Source organism: Leucoraja erinacea, chromosome 2 (genome assembly GCF_028641065.1).
Source record: "Leucoraja erinacea ecotype New England chromosome 2, Leri_hhj_1, whole genome shotgun sequence".
Classification (NCBI taxonomy): Eukaryota; Metazoa; Chordata; class Chondrichthyes; order Rajiformes; family Rajidae; genus Leucoraja; species Leucoraja erinaceus.
In genome coordinates this window covers 95,926,177-95,944,804 of record NC_073378.1, presented here as the reverse complement: position 1 = coordinate 95,944,804, position 18,628 = coordinate 95,926,177, and the positions used below count along the sequence as shown (strand labels likewise).

Genomic DNA, 18,628 nt, shown 5'->3' with positions numbered 1-18,628 from the left:
GTGGCTCTAGAAATAGTGGACGCATTGGTGATCATTTTCCAATGTTCAATAGATTCAGGATCAGTTCCTGTGGATTGGAGGGTAGCTAATGTTATCCCACTTTTCAAGAAAGGAGAGAGAGAAAAAAAGGGGAATTACAGACCGGTTAGCCTGACTTTGGTGGTGGGAAAGATGCTGGAGTCAATTATTAAAGAGGTAATAATAGGGCTTTTGGAAAGCAGTAAAAGGATTAGTCCAAGTCAACATGGATTTATGAAAGGGAAATAATGCCTGACATCTTCTGGAATTTTTTGAGGATGTGACAAGTAAAATGGATGAAGGGGAGCCAGTGGATGTAGTGTATCCAGACTTTCAGAAAGCCTTTGATAAGGTCGTGCACGGGAGACTGGTGACTAAAATTAGAGCACATGGTATTGGGGGTAGGGTGTTGACATGGATAGAAAATTGGTTGGGAGACCGGAAGCAAAGAGTAGGAGTGAACGGGTCCTTTTCAGAATGGCAGGCAGTGGTGAGTGGAGTGCCGCAAGGCTCGGTGTTGGGGCCGCAACTGTTTACCATATATATTAATGATTTGGAAGAGGGAATTAGGAGCAACACTGGCAGGTTTGCGGATGACACAAAACTGGGTGGCAGTGTGAACTGTGAAGAGGATGTTGGGAGGTTGCAGGGTGACCTGGACAGATTGATTGAGTGGGCAGATGCGTGGCAGATGCAGTATAATATAGATAAATGTGAGGTTATCCACTTTGGCGGCAAAAACAAGGGGGCAGATTATTATCTCAATGGGGTTAGGTTAGGTAAGGGGGAGGTGCAGCGAGACCTGAGTGTCTTTGTACACCGATCACTGAAAGTTGGCTTACAGGTACAGCAGGCAGTGAAGAAAGCTAATGGAATGTTGGCCTTCATAACAAGAGGATTTCAGTATAGGAGTAAAGACGTTCTTCTTCAGTTGTATAGGGCTCTGGTGAGACCACATCTGGAGTATTGTGTACAGTTTTGGTCTCCTAATTTGAGGAAGGACATCCTTGTGATTGAGGCAGTGCAGCGTAGGTTCACGAGATTGATCCCTGGGATGGCAGGACTGTCATATGAGGAAAGATTAAAAAGACTAGGCTTGTATTCACTGGAGTTTAGAAGGATGAGGGGGAGATCTTATGGAAACATATACAATTATAAAAGGAGTGGACAAGCTAAATGCAGGAAAAATGTTCCCAATGTTGGGCGAGTCCAGAACCAGGGGCCGCAGTCTTAGAATAAAGGGGAGGCTATTTAAGACTGAGGAGAGAAGAAACGTTTTCACCCAGAGAGTTGTGAATTTATGGAATTCCCTGCCACAGAAGGCAGTGGAGGCCAAGTCACTGGATGGATTTAAAAAAGAGTCGGATAGAGCTCTAGGGGCTAGTGGAGTCAAGGGATATGGGGAGAAGGCAGGCACGGGTTATTGATTGGGGACGATCAGCTATGATCACGATGAATGGCGGTGCTGGCTCGAAGGGCCGAATGGCCTCCTCCTGCACCTATTTTCTATTTCTATGTTTCTATGTTTAATGTTGTATCCAAATATATTCTACAAACCACGAACGGCACTTTAAGCCAATGCCTTTATAATCTATTCCCCCTAAGTAATGTCTCAATGAGAAGGTTTTATAATTGCAATAATACAGAATCAACTTCTACATTGCACAGTAATAATGAAAGAAATACTACCACAGAATTTACTGCTGAACAGTTGAGTTTAGAATAACCCTGTATTAATAATCTTACAATAAACAATGTCCTTAGATTTTACAGGTAACCCTTAAAATCAATAACATTATCCTACTCCGAAACACGAAGCGCTGAGCATTGGGATCCAGACATCACGGACAACTGGCCTCAGTTCCCTGCTCACATCTGGCAGTGCTCTCTGTCTGAACCAGGGGCCACGGAGCGTTTTTGAAAGTGGGGGGGGCTGAGCGATCACTGATCACTGGCCTTGGGGGTACTCGGAGATGGAGTGGAGCAACCGAGTGGGGGGGGAGGGTGTGGGAGGGGAATGTTCCCCCTTCCAGGGTATCGACTTTTTGAAATTTGATGTATTAAAATCATGTTTTAGTGCATTGTAGAATGTTTTTCGTTTGAAGTATTCTTAAGGGGTAACTTTTTCCACACGAAGAGTGGTGGGTGTATGGAACAAGCTGCCAGAGGAGGTAGTTGAGGCAGGGACTATCCCAACATTTAAGAAACAGTTAGACTGATACGGATAGGACAGGTTTGGAGGGATATAGACCAAAAGCAGGTAGTGTAGCTGAGACATGTGGGCGGGTTTGGGCAAGTTGGGCCGAAGGGCCTGTTTTCACACGGTATCACTCTACGACTACATGATACCTCCACCATGCATGAATGCTTCAAAATCAAGTGGTCGAGTTTTATTGCCATATTCTCAAGCATAGAAACATAGAAAATAGGTGCAGGAATAGGCCATTCGGCCCTTCGAGCCAGCACTGCCATTCAAAATGATCATGGCTGTTCATCTAAAATCAGTACCTCTTTCCTATTTTTTTGCCATAGCCCTTGATTTCACAAGCCCCAAGAGCTAAATGTAACTCTCTCTTGAAAACATCCAGTGAATTGGCTTCCACTGCCTTCTGTGACAGAGAATTCCACAGATTCACAACTCTCTGGGTGAAGAAAGGTTGTCCTCAACTCAGTCCTAATTGGCCTACCCTTTATTTTTAAACTGTGACCCCTGGTTCTGAACTCCCCCAATATCGGGAACATTTTTCCTGCTGTTACGGTAAGTGAAAATCTAGCAGTAAAGCAGTATGCTTTCTCCAACCACCCCCATTTGAATGCCACTATCTTCCATCGTTTCTACCCAGTGCTTGGTACCTACTTCCAGCAGCCACTGGTTGTCCTGCAGGATGCACTGAGCCGCAGCCTGATCCATGCCAGTCACCAGGGCAAATTCGGCACAAAGACTCTAACGGCAGCGCGCAACACTTCCAATGCCTCCGATGGCCCGGGACTTGCACTGAGGCTGTTCCATGGCCAGAGCTGCAGCGAGTGACTCGCCAGCCCGGCAAACACTCGCCAGCCCCAGCTCCACGTCCACATCTGCCCCCGCCGCTACTTCTGCTTCCATCCCTCCCTCAGCCCCGGCTCTCCAACACCCGCGGCCCATCAGATTTTGAAATTCTCGTTGATCACAGAATTTCTCACGACAGAGTGTGAGAAATCTGTGATCAGCGTGAGAGCGTGAAGATTTGTCAAAATGCGTGAGAGTTGGCAGCCCTGCCTTTTGAACTCCATGCGGAGGTCAGCTGGCCAGTGCAAATATTCGGAAGTGGTTATCAGCTGAACAGAAGTTCAAAGGTTACACTTTCATTTGGGATTTCTGAACTTCCACCCAGTTATGTTTCATACTGAGCATTTTAAGTGGAAGATACACTCCATTATAAGAAAACTAAATGAAAATTGGTAGTTTAAATTAAGATAACCTTCTTGCCTTTATTGAGACTAATTTTTTAAATAAATATCATACACCAGATATTTATTTCAGTAAGTTTTATCTTTGATGTTAAGTATTTGGTATGGAACGGATGGTATAAGTAGCCCATGTCAAAGAGCTCATCTGCTTTTAGATAAACAGTGACTTGAATCAGGAAAGCACACACTTAGTCCCCTGGGGGCAGATTTGACTGCTGCCATCCTGGGAGCTGGCAGAAGCTCCCAAGTTAATCTTTGTTAGACTACATAGGTTGGCCAGGAACTATTTTAATTTAATCGCTCCATTTACCATACTTGTTTTTTTACTATTTATTTTTTACTCTATTGAATCTATTTATAGATTGAGATTAATGCTTTCCAACAGTTTTTCAAGCAGAGCTGAATCTGTAATAGAGTAATGTACTGAGAGGATAATGTACTGTAAAATAATTTAAAATCCAAATGAGATTTGGTTGGAGAAGCACTCAATACTGGGCAATAGAATTTTCCTTAAATGATTTTATCGTGAGTGATGGCCCAGAGAGCAAAATTTAACTTCAAGCTAGAAAGACACCAAAGAGTGCTTTGATAGTTTTGAAGCATGATAGTACAATATACGGCTGCTTATGTTCTGTATATACCCTGTGAATGCTGTGTGCTTAGATGCTTGGCTGGGATTTGTGTCTTTATCGTCCCAGTGCTTCCAGGATATTGGAGCGGTGGGTGTAAGTAACTGAAGTATGTAGATTGGAGGCAGGTAGGTTTATCACAATATGAAGCTGAAGAGCATGACCTGCCATTTGTGCAAAGGAGCTAGATACTGTATGATGAGCTGTGGACTTTCTGTCTTCTGCTGCTTTCCTGTGAAATTCACCTCGCTTTGGGTCATGCTTCATCGTGTAAAATTTCAGGGGATGCTTGGACACAACTTGATGAATGTGCTGTATCATCTTCAGGGCTGCCAACATTGGGTGAGAGTTGGGAGTGAGCTATTGCGAGAAACCAAGCCCGAGGGAGCGTAGCGACGGGGGGGGGGGGGGGGGGCTTTCTCCAACCACCCCCCCATTTGAAGTCCACTATCTTCCATCGTTTCTACCAATTGCTTGGTACTTACTTCCAACAGCCACTGGTTGTCCTCCAGGATGCACCGAGCCGCAGCCTGATCCATGCCGGTCACCTGGGCGAATTTGTCACAGAAACTCTCACGGCAGCGGCGCAACGCCTCCGACGGCCCGGGACTCTTGCACTGAGTCTGTTCCATGCTCGGAGCTGCAGTGAGCGACTCGCCAGCCCAGAAAACATTCGCCAGCCCTGCTCCCCGTCCGCATCTGTCCCCGCCGCTGCTTCTGCTCGTGGCCCATGCAGTTGATATGAGTTTTGAAATTTTCGAGAGCAATCTCCCCTTGCTCTCTCCCCTCTCTCTTTCTCCTCTGTCTCTATCTCCTCTTTCTCTTTGCCCCCCCTCTCTCTCTCTTTCCCCGTTTCTCTCTTTCCCCCCTCTCTCCCTCTTCACCATCTCTCTTTTACCACCGCTCTCTCTCACCCCCCGCACAGAGACTCTCATGACAGCGGCACAACGCTTCCGATGCCTCCGACGGCCCGGGACTCTTGCACTGAGGCTGCTCCATGGCCAGAGCTGCAGCGAGAGACGCCAGCCCGGCAAACACTCGCCAGCCCCGCAAACACTCGCCAGCCCCGCTCCCGGCAGCTGTTCCCGGCATCTGTCCCCGCCGCTGCTCCAGCCCCAGCTCTCCAACACCCACGGCCCATGCAGTTTATATGAGTTTTGAAATTTTCGGTGATCACATAATTTCTCACGACAGAGCATGAGAAATTTGTAATCAGTGTAAGAGCGTGAGAATTTGGCCAAATGAGTGATTCTCACGCTCAAAGCGTGAGAGTTGGCAGCCCTGCATCTTTGAAAGGTGCAACATGCAGCACATCATTTGTTTCTTCTTTGACTGTTTCCAGACCAAACATCTGAAAATGTGATTGGGCCTAGGGGCAGTATTGAGTTATGTATTTAAAATACCACAACCAATTAAAACATAGAATTTTAAGCTGTATTTAAGGCCTAATAGATCAAATGGATTATCACATTTTAGTAAAATATTGCGTCAGGAGATTATTTTCAGACAATGCGTTAAGCCAAGGCCTTATCTGTTTCTCAGAATGTTTAAAACCTCAAGACACTGCTTGGAGAAGAGGTCAGGGAGTATTTTGGCTATCATTAATCCCTTAACTAGCTCATTTCATAGATTATTTTACAGGTGTTTGTGGGACTATTTTTGCATAATTTAGCTGCAATATTTAGCAGCAGTAACTAGTTCAGAAGAACTTGAATTGTGTCTGAAAAGTCTCGCATTCTTCAGCTGAGTTATAAAAATGTATGCACGTTTATCTTCGGCAGTGAAAGTCGTGACCAACAACTTTTTAACGTGAGATTTACACATGAATAATTATCTGCATGTAATGTGGGCTGTTCTGATGCAAGAAAATCAGCCGGCAATGTTAATCATTAAACTGGCTGGTCCCAGAAGAACTATTCTGAAACTATTTTGTGTACGATAGTCTGCTCTTCATTTAGATAGTAAAGTGCATAGCTGATGTGGAGATTTACTTATCAGCTAATACTTCACCATTGAGTGCATCCACAAAAATGACTGCATTAAACTGTCTTAGCATGAGCCTAAGCATGAACCTGATCAGTGAACTGAGTTCCCAATTTAACTTTGGAGCCTGCTTAAAATGTCAAGTTCAGAAATGGTGCAGTTTTAATAATGATAGCACCACTTATGCAATAGCTTCAAAATGTTTAACTATAATTAACTTGGACAAATATGAATGATTTTGATCTAATGTAAACAGGATCTGGTGATGCAGTGTCTATTCTAAGTGTATGAACAAAAATAGAAGTCAATACATTTTGAGACATTGCAGTCGGACTGGAGAACAGCACTTCCAGCTGAGGGATTGGACAGCTGTACACTGTTTGCACTTGCAGTGGTATTTTTCAAATGCATTAATACAGTTCAATCTCCTGCTATGCATGACCTATTTTTGGTTAACACAGCAATTGTTCTATTTTTGTCGCTTTCGGACTGTGTTGTTGATTCATAAGAAAACGTTTCATTACTTGATTTTGTCAACTGGGAGGGAAATGAGCAGGGCAGAGCAGTGAGGGGACTGCTCTGTACTAACTTAAATCCTCTATTGCTTGCAAAGAAGAGAAAAAATACCTTCCGTCAGCTGCTGTTACTGCACCTTTCCAGCTGCTTTCAGCTTCCTCAACAAGGCAAACCAAATTGGCTAAAAAGAGGTAAAAAAAAAGAATATTTTGCAGAAATGTTTGGCTGCTTTTTATAACTGGGTGTGTATGTTTGGCTTGCACGAAGCATAATAGTGAAAAGGAGATTCGGCTTACAGTTTAAAAGTGTGCGTCTGTAGTCATTTGTGTGTATGTGTGCATGAGAGAGAGAGAGAGAGAGAGAGAGAGAGAGAGAGAGAGAGAGCGAGAGAGAGAGAGAGAGAGAGAGAGAGAGAGAGAGAGAGAGAGAGAGAAAGAGGGAGAGAGAGAGAGAGAGAGAGCAGTTTACGATGTAGTGAGATGCAAATCATCTGATTCAGGAATTAGAGAGGAAATGACTATTGGTATTCTGATAAAGCTTTATGTGGCTGAAGTAAGGACAAAAGAAAGATGCTGCAGACTATTTATGAGACTGAAATGTGTTTCTCCTCAGATGGGATTTCGGAACGAGAGCAACCACTCCAGCTGTTGGCTCCACAACAAATGCACAATGTGCTCACCTCAGGTAAGCAGTTTTGCTTTCAGACTTTTAATGCCCGAACATTGTTTTCTCTTCTCTACTTATTATTAAATTGTCACATGAACCCTGCACTCTATAATCAGTGAAAAGGTAATAGTAGAACAGCAGATAAATTCAGATTAAAAAATAAATAAATATGATCAATTCAATATCAAGAGTTTATTGCAACATTGTATAACATAATGTATTATTGGGATTTGTTTTATGTGGTACATATGGATAAAGGATGATTTCTGGTGCAATACGTAAAATTGGGCAGCATGCTATTTTATGGCACTGTGAGAGGAAAGGTTAGCTTCAGTTTCCTGTCTTTATCATCCCTCCCTCTGAATAGCTAATTTTAGTAATGTTGCATAAGTGAGATACCTATGCACCAGGTACCACAGGGAAAGTGAAGATAAGAGAATATGTGCGTGTGTGTGTGTACAAGTCTGCAGAACTGTCGGTGTGCAGCTCTCATGGAAATAAATACATATCTCACTATATTGTACAGTTGGATTCGCAGAGAAAGGCAGTGGAGACTGATGATAGTGTGGCTGTTATTTGATTTTCATAAGCATTGGTTTCCTTGTACATTCCATACTTTCATCAGAGCTGCCCTGAAGTGAGTTGTACACCTTCCTGATTTGTCACTTTTAATAATCTCAGCTGAAAAACCATCAGTACTGGAGGCATTGCTTCAAGAAGATCATCCTCTTATAGAATTGACTGATGCTTGCAATCTTTTCTCCACATGCTTATGCAATTTTTGAGGATATCCAAATAAGGATACACTCCCCGAGTCAGTTCCAAATAAGCCTCCTACAATGCCTGGATATAGTGTGAGAATGAAGTATGTCCACATATCAACAAAATTAAAAAAAGAATTAGGATGTTTAAATGACTCAAGAATCATTCCTGGCTGTTGTTATTCAGGGCATGTCAGGTCACTGTTTTGGTATTTCACCATCTAGCAGAAGTGAATATAAAATGATTAGACAGTGATATTATAAAACGAGATGAAAAATCAATGTCTCTCGCATGATTAACTCAACACAAGGTGTGTACATAGATCATAGAGCAGTGCAGCACAAGACAGTCCCTTCGGCCCACAATGTTTGTGCCGAAGAGGATGCCAAGACCATCACTTATCTACCTGCATGTAACCCATATCCCTCCATTCCCTGCATATCCATATGCCTATCTAAAAGTTTGCTAAATGCCACTAGTGTATCTACTTCAACCGTCACCACCGGCAGCGTGTTCCAGGCATTCACCACCCTCTGTGGTTTAAAAAAAAACTTGCCTTGCACATGTCCTTTAACCTCTCACCTTCAAGCTATGCCTTTTAGTATTTGAATTTTCCTGTCATAATTTAATATACTTCAATCAGGAATCTCCAAAACCTCTGGCATTCCAGCAAAAACAATCCAAGTTTGTCCAACCTCCCTATAGCTAATACCCCCTAATCCAGGCATCATTCTGCTAAGCCTCCTCTGCACCCTTTCCAAAGCATCCATATCCTTCCTCTAATGGGATGACCAGAATTGTACGCAATACTCCAAATGTGGCCGAACCAAATTCCTATCAAGCTGCATCATGACTTCTTGACTTTTATACTCAATACTCACTGACTAATGAAACCAAGCATACCACATGTCTTCTTTGCCGCACTATCTACTTGTGTTGCCACTTTCAGGGAGTTATGGACTTGGACCCCAAGATCCCTCGGCATAGCAATTCTGTTAAGGGTCATGCCATTAATTGCATATTTTCCCCTTACATTTACCCTGCTCAAATTAAACTCCATTTCATCACACAACATTTATTTAAAAAGCTCCTGATGAGCATCTTCACATGACTACTTTTGTCAACACCATCCATGCTTTTCTTACTCTTTCTCACTGCAATATTTGCACTTCATCACCTGCAAAGTCCCAGCCAGGGTGGAGTTAATCTAGGGATGAATGGTTCCACCAATGTCATTTTGACTCCCGGTCAACTGAGGAAAGGTGTCTGAAAATCAAGATCTCAAACCTAGCACTGCAATCATTGTCCCCAGGACAGCAGTGATCTTGGATTTACTGTATGGTTTTGAGTCCTGGACTGCCTACAGGAAGACAATTTAATGCACAAGAGAGATAGCACCAATTGTGTCTTTGCAAGATTCTACAAATTTTAGGAGAAGCAATAATCCCTGAATCAAGACAAAAATTATTCTCAGCCAACGTATGGGTGCCATGATGGTGTAGCTGTAGTGTTGCTGCCTTATAGTGCTTGCACCGCCGGAGACCTGGTTCGATCCTGACTACGGGAGCTGCCTGAACAGAGTTTGTATATTCTCCCCGTGACTTTGTGGGTTTTCTTTGAGAGGTTTTCTCCCACACTCCCAAACAGGTTTGTAGGTTAATTGGCTTGGTATAAGTGTAAAGAGTGTGTATAGGACAGTGTTAGTGTGTGGCGATCACTGGTCAGTGTCGACCCGGTGGTCAGAAGGGCCTGTTTAAATGCTGTATCTCCAATCTAATCCAAACTAAACTAAACTCCAATTGCTTACATGATCAGTCAACGTCCAAATTCAACACCAACTGTTCCTTTCTCCATTCTAACTGCATGGCGTGCTGAGTATTCCCAGCTTGTTTGATTTTTCTTTGGCAAGAGAAGAGTCTTTTTACTAAAAATTACATTAAAAAAAAACTTTGCATAAAATCAAGCAGTTAACTTGGCATTGTTGGCAAGTAGAGGAACTTAATGCTCGTGAGTTGTAGGCATGAGACGGAATGAGCTACAAATGGAAAGGTACGTTTTAGTTTGGTGAGAAGGGGATCTGCACAAAATATGTGCAAGGCTCCTCAGCAACAATTTTTAAAATCACATATGTGATCATGGATGATATGGTTTTGTGCATTCACAAAGGTCTTTAGTCTGCTGGTCATTGTGGAGCTAAACAGGTGGGTCACTGATTGTGGGGTTTGATGGACAGTGGGGAGTGCATTTGAGAAGCACGGTGGTGCAGCGCTAGAGTTGCTGCCTTGCAGCGCTTTCAGTGCCAGGGATGCGGGTTCAATCCCGACCACGAGTGTTGTCTGCACGGAGTTTGTACATTTTCCTCGTGACCTTCGGTTTCCTCCCACATTCCAAAGACGTACAGGTTTGTAAATTAGTTGGCTTGGTATAATTGTAGATTGTCTCTAGTGTGTGTAGGATGGTGTTCATGTACGGGGATCGCTGGTCGGTGCGGACTCGTTGGGCCGAAGGCCCTGTTTCTGCGCGCTATCTCTAAACCAAACTAAACTACACTGGAGGAAGTGTGTAGAGCTGTGAGTGGTGGGAGGAGAGATGTGAGAAGCATAGGGAGGATGATTTAAAGATACCACCGCAAAGGGTTGTTTGGAGAGAAGATTGACCGGATTTTGCTGAAGAAGAGGTGGGGATTTGAAAATTGGATTCAGTAAAAATGGATGAACAGAGATAGTGGTTAGTTTAGGGGTCAGACAGGCAATCGAAGGGATAAGGATTTAGTTTAATTTAGAGATACAGTATAGAAACAGGACCTTTGGCCTACTGAGTCCTTGCTGACCAGTGATCATCCTTACGTTAGTTCTATCCGACACATGTGGAACAAGTAACAGAAGCCAATTAGCTTATAAACATGCGCGTCTTTCGAATGTGGGAGGAAATTGGAGCACCCAGAAAAAAAAACCTGGTCATGGGAAGGATGTACAAACTCATACAGACAGTACCCGTTGTCAGGATCAAACTTGGGTCTCTACTGCTGTGCCGCTGTGTCGCTGTGCCGCCACCAGATTGGACAAACAAGTGTTTGGTCACTACATATGAAGGGATTGTGGGCAAGGGGAACTGGATAGACAGCCAACCAGGGCCCCTGAGCACATTGGCATCAAGAAGAATGCATGACAATTTAAATCACTTTTCATAGCCTGCTACATTTGTACAAATGTAAATTATTCTCGGAGGACTTAGAGCACAAATTTCAAAAGTTCCAAGTTTGTGGTAAAGTTCAGGCATAGAATACATAAATAATTGCTAATAGAACTTCCAAGATAGTAAATCCCTAAAACTTGGAACAGTTGGCATGAAAAAGCTATCAGGAATGAGAAAGCAAAACCAAGTTTATCTTTGCATTCTAATTAACTTTGAAAAAATATCATTTTAGAAGCAAGAAAAGTTATCCTAATAAAATAAGGAGGAGATGAAGTTAGATGGGCTGGGGAGAGGGTAGAGAGGGAATTGAGTGAAATGAAAGGGTTAAGCGAAAGAATGGAAATAGGATGAGTGAGAAAAGTTGAAACAGATAAATGGCGACAGATTTACTAGTAACACATGTTGGAAATTCAACATGTGCTGTTAATCAGTTGCTAATCATTTAGTTGAAAAATTGCTTGGAGATCCTGCTGGAACTTCCAGCACAGTTTGGTGCCAGCAGTGAACATTGGGAAATTACCACTGCTGTTTCATCTCCATGTATATTTTACATGTTCAAATAATTGAACAGTCTAATAATTTGTACAACTGTAACTCTGGTGCAGGGTTGTTGGTGGTGGACATTAATACTTTTTTCCACCCCCAAGTTTATAATGATTACATCCAAATATAATTTCAATTCTGTATTTCGGATCTCTGGAGTTGAAATGGTGGAGGGCTGTCAATAGTTCTGAGATAATGCCCAGTATCCGGTTGTCCCCTTTGGAAGAGGGAGCAAATGATAGGGAATTGCAGGGAGTGGGAATGGGTGGGTGGGAATGCATATGATATAGAATGTTTTTCAGTTATCAGAATCAAGGGACATGGGAAAAATGCAGGATCAGGGAACTGATTTTGGATGATCAGCCATGATCATATTGAAGGGTGGTGCTGGCTCAAAGGACAGAATAGCCTATTACTGCACCTATTTTCCATGTTTCTGTGTTAGGTGTGTCGGAAGGCCAATATTATGTTACTCATCTTGATCCCAGTTAGCCTTATTAATGGAGCCACTGATTGTGTCGCAGGACATATTTTATCCATTTAATGCATTTACAGCAACTAGTTAAACCTTTGTGGATAGAATTAAAATTCAGTTTGAAGGATGCAAAGTACAAGAGAGAAAATATTTTTTAATAAACATAATTAGCAAATATTTTCATGTCATTTATGGTTTCATTTTCAGTTGATCTATTAAATAAATCTTGATTTGGTTATAGTGGCAGTAGTGTAATACTCTATAAACCCTTTTTAATGTAGCGAGTTAATGAAGACTGTAGACATCTAAGAGATTAACATTGCATTTTAAGTGAAACTTTTATCGATAGAATGCCAGGAAGATTATATAATTTTATAGGATTGCATTACTGTAGTCACATTGCTAATGAAGTTCTCATGTGTTCCCTTCCTGCTTGTTACAAGATTGGCAAATATCCAGTAGGATTATGTGGTGAAAACAAGATATGAAAGAATGTCAGTTAGAAATTCATATGGAACAATATTAATGTTAATTTACAATGTTTAAACAAGTATCCAATGTTAACTTGCTGGTTATTCAAATGTATAAAATTATGTTTCAGTATAATCTATATTCGGTTTCAAGTAGTGTGACTGGACTTCTTTGTGACACAAATCTGTGGCTGACTCAGTGGTTGATAGTGAGGTGCTGAGTTTATTGGTATCGAACGGGGCAACAGTAAGCACCATACCTTCAAGAGGAAATATTGTGCTTGAAGGGAGTGCTGCACAGATTTATCAGAAAGTTATCTGGATGCCAGGATTAAATTACAATGAACGGTAACATAAACTAGCTTGCCATTACCTGGAATGTAGTACATATCGAAGGTAGACACAAAATGCTGGAGTAACTCAGCGAGTGAGGCAGCATCTATGGAGAGAAGGAATGGGCGACGTTTCGGGTTGAGACCCTTCTTCAGACTGATGTCAGGGGAGGGGGCGGGACAAATGTAGAATGTAGTGCATATTGTTCTGCTGCACCATGATAGTTGTGTTTGTAAGAAACTGTGTGCTATGGAAAATAGTTTATGAAGACAATTTTGTCAATGAAGGAAAGTAGATTAGGCTTGAGAGAATCTCAGAGTCACAATAACAAAGTTATTTTTGCCACAGGATTTTCAAGTTGAAAGGTATTTTCAAGACCAAAAGATTATTTTTGTTACCTCAAGCTGAAAATACTAAAGGCTATATGTTACATTGTTTAATGAAGCATTTTTGCCTAAATGTCAATAGAAATGATTGCTTTTCAATTTCAAAAGCTACCCATGGATAAAATAGCAGCTGTTTCCTTATGAGATAATGGTGTGTCTGATTACTGCAGGGAGGCTACATGGAAACATTTTCCTATACTGCTAAAATTTACAATGCCTTTTTTCTTTGTGTCAATTTCCAAAGTAATTTTTGGTTCTCTAGTTCTTGGTCGAAATCACATTATTACCAATTTGGGCCACATGATGCAAATGTTCCCTTAATCCTCACTCATTTTAATTTTTTTTTGTCGTTATTTTTTGATTTGTTTCATTCTGCTTACATGTTTTTTATTCTGTTACTAAATTTTGTAAGGGTGTCCTTGAGACTCTTGAAAGGCGCCCATAAATAAAATGTATTATTATTTTTATTATTATTATTATTATTATTATTATTATTATTATTATTATTATTATTATTATTATTTCCTATTTGTGTTAACGCATGTTTTAGTAGAATTATCTTTTGTTTAAGGACTCATTTGAACAGTTTTTTAGGAGATTTAGGAAAGTAACCTTTGGTTCTCTAGTACAAAGTTTCTCTTAGGAAAAAGCTGGTATGGAGAGAGATTTTTTTTGTTGTTTAGTGGATCTAATTTAAGAGGGCATTACACAAAAATACAGATGGGCCTTTCGGGTACGGAGTTGCAATTGCTGATTGAGGGCTTTAATATTTTTACCACCAGTAAAACAAAAACGATTAAGATATTAAACTCTCATCTACAAATATAAATGGACGTGTAAATATACAGCTGAATAACAGCATGTGGAAGAACCACCATCTGTAACCAAGTGATTAAGTTCCAGATTTATACCCACATTTAAAACAAGAATCAAGTCTTTCTAGAATGGGCCTGGTCGGATTGGCCAGACGTTCAGCCAATTACATAGAACGCTAACCCATCTTGCAACGTAGTAAGAATGTGTTACAGATCAACCATTTCTACTCTGGCTGACGTACATGATGTTTTAGAGTCATGGAGTCACAGTGTGGAAACAGGATCTCCGACCCAACATCCCCACACCAGCCAACATGTCCCAGCTCCACTAGTCCCAACTGTCTGGGCCTGGTCCATATCTCTCCAATCCTGTCCTATCCATGTACCTGTCCAGCCAGGGCCGGATTTAGATGAAGAGAAGCCCTAAGCTGTTCCACTTGTGCGGCCCCTCAAAATCCCCCACCCCCACGACTAGAGGAAGATAGTCCTCCAGATTGACACCGATTTGCAGCCGAGCATGGCCAATGAGATGGGCTGGAAAGCTGCGCTTTTAATTTATTTATTTATTGCCAGTGCTAGTGTCGAGTTATTGGCTTAAAACACTATTATTCTGAAATGGAGAGTAAGGAAAATTACTGAAGGTTTGTTTAGAGACTACAGTGTGTTGTGACAGCATATGTAAGAAAGGCCTATGACAGTGTCAAAAATATTATACACCTTGCAGGGCTCTCACCTAATTTTTTTTCTCTGTTGTCAGCCGGGCAACCTTGGCAGCTTTTTAAGTTGCCAAATGACAGTTTAGGTGGTCATTTAAGACGGCTTGCATGACGCGTGCGATAATGTGCTCGGACGAAGTGCGTAGTTACCAGTCGGAATTATGCTCAATGAAGCATTCACATATTATTTCTGCTTCAAATAAAGTCACAAACTAAACATATTCACCAATCAAGACATGATATATACCACAATGACATGCAGCAAAATTATAATACAGTATCTCAACTCTTTTTACACGTTGCAATGAATGCAATTTCTATTATTTCTTTCCACTTCCAAACAAAAATGTGGTTGGATTATTCAGCGTATGATCAACCTCGGTGAGACCAAGCATAGGCTTGTCGATCGCTTTGCACAACACCTCCACTCAGTTCGCAATAACCAACCTGATCTCCCGGTGTCTCAACACTTCAACTCCCCCTCTCATTCCGAATCCGACCTCTCTGTCCTGGGCCTCTTCCATGGCCAGAGTGACGCCCATAGTAAATTGGAGGAGCAGCACCTTGGGCAGTTTAAACCCCAGCGGTATGAACATTGACTTCTTCAATTTCAGGTAATCCCTGCTTTCTCCTCCCCTTCCCAGCTCTCCCTCAGCCCACTGTCTCCACCTCTTCCTTTTGTCTTCCCATCCCCCCCACCCTCACATCAGTCTGAAGAAGGGTCTCGACCCGAAACATAGCCTATTTCCTTCGCTCCATAGATGCTGCCTCACCCGCTCAGTTTCTCCAGCATTTTTGTCTACCCATTCACACAAATTCTGTTATCCCACTTTCCTCACCCACTCCCTACACATTAGGGGCAATTTTACAGAGACAACTTAACCTAAAAAGCCAATGCATCTTTGGGATGTGGGAGGAAACCCACACGTTTGCAGGGAGAATGTGCAAATTGAACACAGAAAGTGCCCGAGGACAGGATCGAACACAGATCTCTGCGTGTGAGGCAGCACGTCTACCAGCTGAGCCACTATATATTTTTTCCACAACGCAAAAAAAATGGACGTTGACAACTTTGGTTACTAAAAAAATGAAAAAATCAATTTTCAGTTTTAAATCTCCAAGTGACACTATGTTCCCCTTCACAGTTACTGTATGTTTTAATTAAGTTCAAGACTATGGGGCAGTACATTGGTCATAAAGTTGCTGCCTAAAAGGGCCAAAGACCCGGAATTGATCCTGAATATAGATGCTGTCTGTATAGAGTTTGCTCCTTTTCCCTTTGATCGCATGGGTTTTCTCCGGGTGCTCTTGTTTCCTTCCACATTCCAAAGGTGTGCAGGAACCTATTCAAACCCAACCTAAAACATAATATTTTTGTTTTGTCCAGAGATTCTGTCTGACCTGTTGAGTTACTCCAGCTTTTTATGTCTATCTTCAGTTTAAACCATCATCTGCAGTTCCTACCTACACACACGATACTGTATGATAGAATGTTATTAATCCCAGGAGGGAAATTGTGTGTCTGTGTGTGGTTATATATATTATATACACACACACACACACACATGCACGCACGCGCACACGCACGCGCACACACACACACGCACACACATATATTTATATAGTTATATATAGCTAATTTATATAGTTATAAATATAGCTGTAAATATACACCATTTTGTTTTCTCATTTATAACATTGTTTACAGAGTACTATTTTTACATATTCTGTTGTGCTGCTGCAAGTAAGGATTTCATTGTTCTATCTGGGACGTGAGAGAATAAAACACTCTTGAATCTTGACTTACTCCGCTGATGTGTGGGATAGAACTAGTGTACGGGTGATCGGTGGTCAGCGTGGACTTGGTGGGCTGAAGGGCCTGTTTCCATGCTGTATCTTTAAATTAAACTAAAAACACTAAAACCAGAGGGAGTCTAAAGAAGGATCTCTACCCGAATTGTCACCCAATTTCTTCTATCCAGTGATGCTGGCTGCTCCATGGAGTTCCCCCGCACAATTAAAGCATGGAATAGTCTTCACCCTACCATAGTTACCCAACCAGAAGCAACTAAATTTAAGGTACCTCTTTTTTCCCCAAGAACCCTTTTTTGTTTAAGTCCAAGTCAAGAGCCAAGAGAGTTTTATTGTCGTATGTCCCAGATAGGACAATGAAATTCTTGCTTGCTGCAGCACAACAGAATATGTAAACATAATATAGAACAGGAGATAAAAGTTCAGTTTTTTTATATACCATAGACCATATATATAAACAATAAATAAGCAGATAAAACGCAATAGACTGTTATTGTTCAGCCCTCCACCACCTTCAGTTTAAATTCCATTTAGAATATTTATGGAGGACCAGGAAACCAGAAGCAAGAGTTACTCCAGGGAGTTACTCCAGATCCAGGGTCAGGGAGTGATTCTGCGTTGGTTTTCAGCGGTCGAGGCGAGGCGGCGACCGGACAGCAATGGCGGCCAGATCTCCCACAATTCAAAGCGAGGGAGAAAGCATCCAGCGCCGACCAGTTGCCGTGGCAGTGCGCATGCGCAGGGCGGCCGATGATGTGTTGGCCATGGTTGTGCGCATGTGCTGGGGGAGGATGTGCTGGCCGTAGCAATGCGCATGTGCAAGGAGGCCAGCCGTGCCGGCGGATGAGGAGCGAGCGGAGAGCGGAGACCCGGCGGCCCGGACACGGATGGCGGGCAGAGACGGAGAGTGACAGAGAGAGAGATAGAGGGGGGGGCCGCCCAGAGTTGAACGGCAGGTGTCCTGCCTTGGCCTGAGGCCCCCTAGATTTCGAGGCCCTATGAAGCCTAGTGGTAAATCTGGCTCTGCGAGGCCCCCCTAGATCTCGAGGCCTTAAGCTTAAGCTTGTCAAGCTCATACATAAATCCGGCCCTGTGTCCAGCTGCTTCTTAAACATTGGGATAGTCCCAACCTCAACTACCTCATCTGGAAGCTTCTTCCATACACCCACCACCCTTTGTGTGAAAAAGTTAACCCTCGGATTCCTATTAAATCTTTTCCCCTTCACCTTGAACCTATGTCCTTGTGTCCTCGATTCCCCTACTCTGGGCAAGAGACTTTGTGCATCTACCCGATCTATTCCTCTCATGATTTTGTACACCTCTATGACATCACCCCTCTTCCTCCTTTGCTCCAAGGAATAGAGACTCAGCCTACTCAACCTCTCCCTACACCTCATGCCCTCTAGTCCAGGCAACATCCTTGTAAATCTTTTCTGAACCCTTTCAAGCTTGACAATATCTTTCCTTAAAAATGGTGCCCAGAACTGAACACAATATTCTAAATGCGGTCTCACCAACGTCTTATACAACTGCAACATGACCTCCCAACTTCTATACTCAATACTCTGACTGATGAAGGTCAAAAGCCTTTTTGACCAACTTATCAACCTGCGACTCGACCTTTAATGAACCATGCACCTGCATTCCTTGATCCCTCTGCTCTACAACACTCCCCAGAGGCCTACCATTTACTTTATAGGTCCTGCCCTCTTGTCGGTCCTCTTCAAGAAACTTTTGCAGTCTAAAAATCGGACAAAATGTATTTAAAATCAGCATGGTTCCCCACCGTACTTTAGGACATGATAGGGCTTTGCGTAGTTAAAGTCCAGGCAACATTTTACTCGTTGATTCATGTTGTG

At 42.4% G+C, this 18,628-nt stretch overlaps 1 protein-coding gene across 6 annotated transcripts in view; it reads left to right on the top strand.

Annotated features, from left to right (window-relative positions):
* hdac9b (histone deacetylase 9b) overlaps positions 1-18,628 on the top strand; it is a 542,867-nt gene that overhangs the window by 273,266 nt on the left and 250,973 nt on the right. For 5 of the 6 annotated variants that reach the window (XM_055661563.1, XM_055661579.1, XM_055661556.1 and 2 more), the window contains one exon: positions 7,209-7,280. In XM_055661563.1, coding sequence (XP_055517538.1) covers positions 7,209-7,280 — 72 coding nt within the window. Of the gene's footprint in view, positions 1-6,418; positions 6,788-7,208; positions 7,281-18,628 lie in introns of those variants that run through there. The other variant, XM_055661587.1, reaches the window with a different exon arrangement.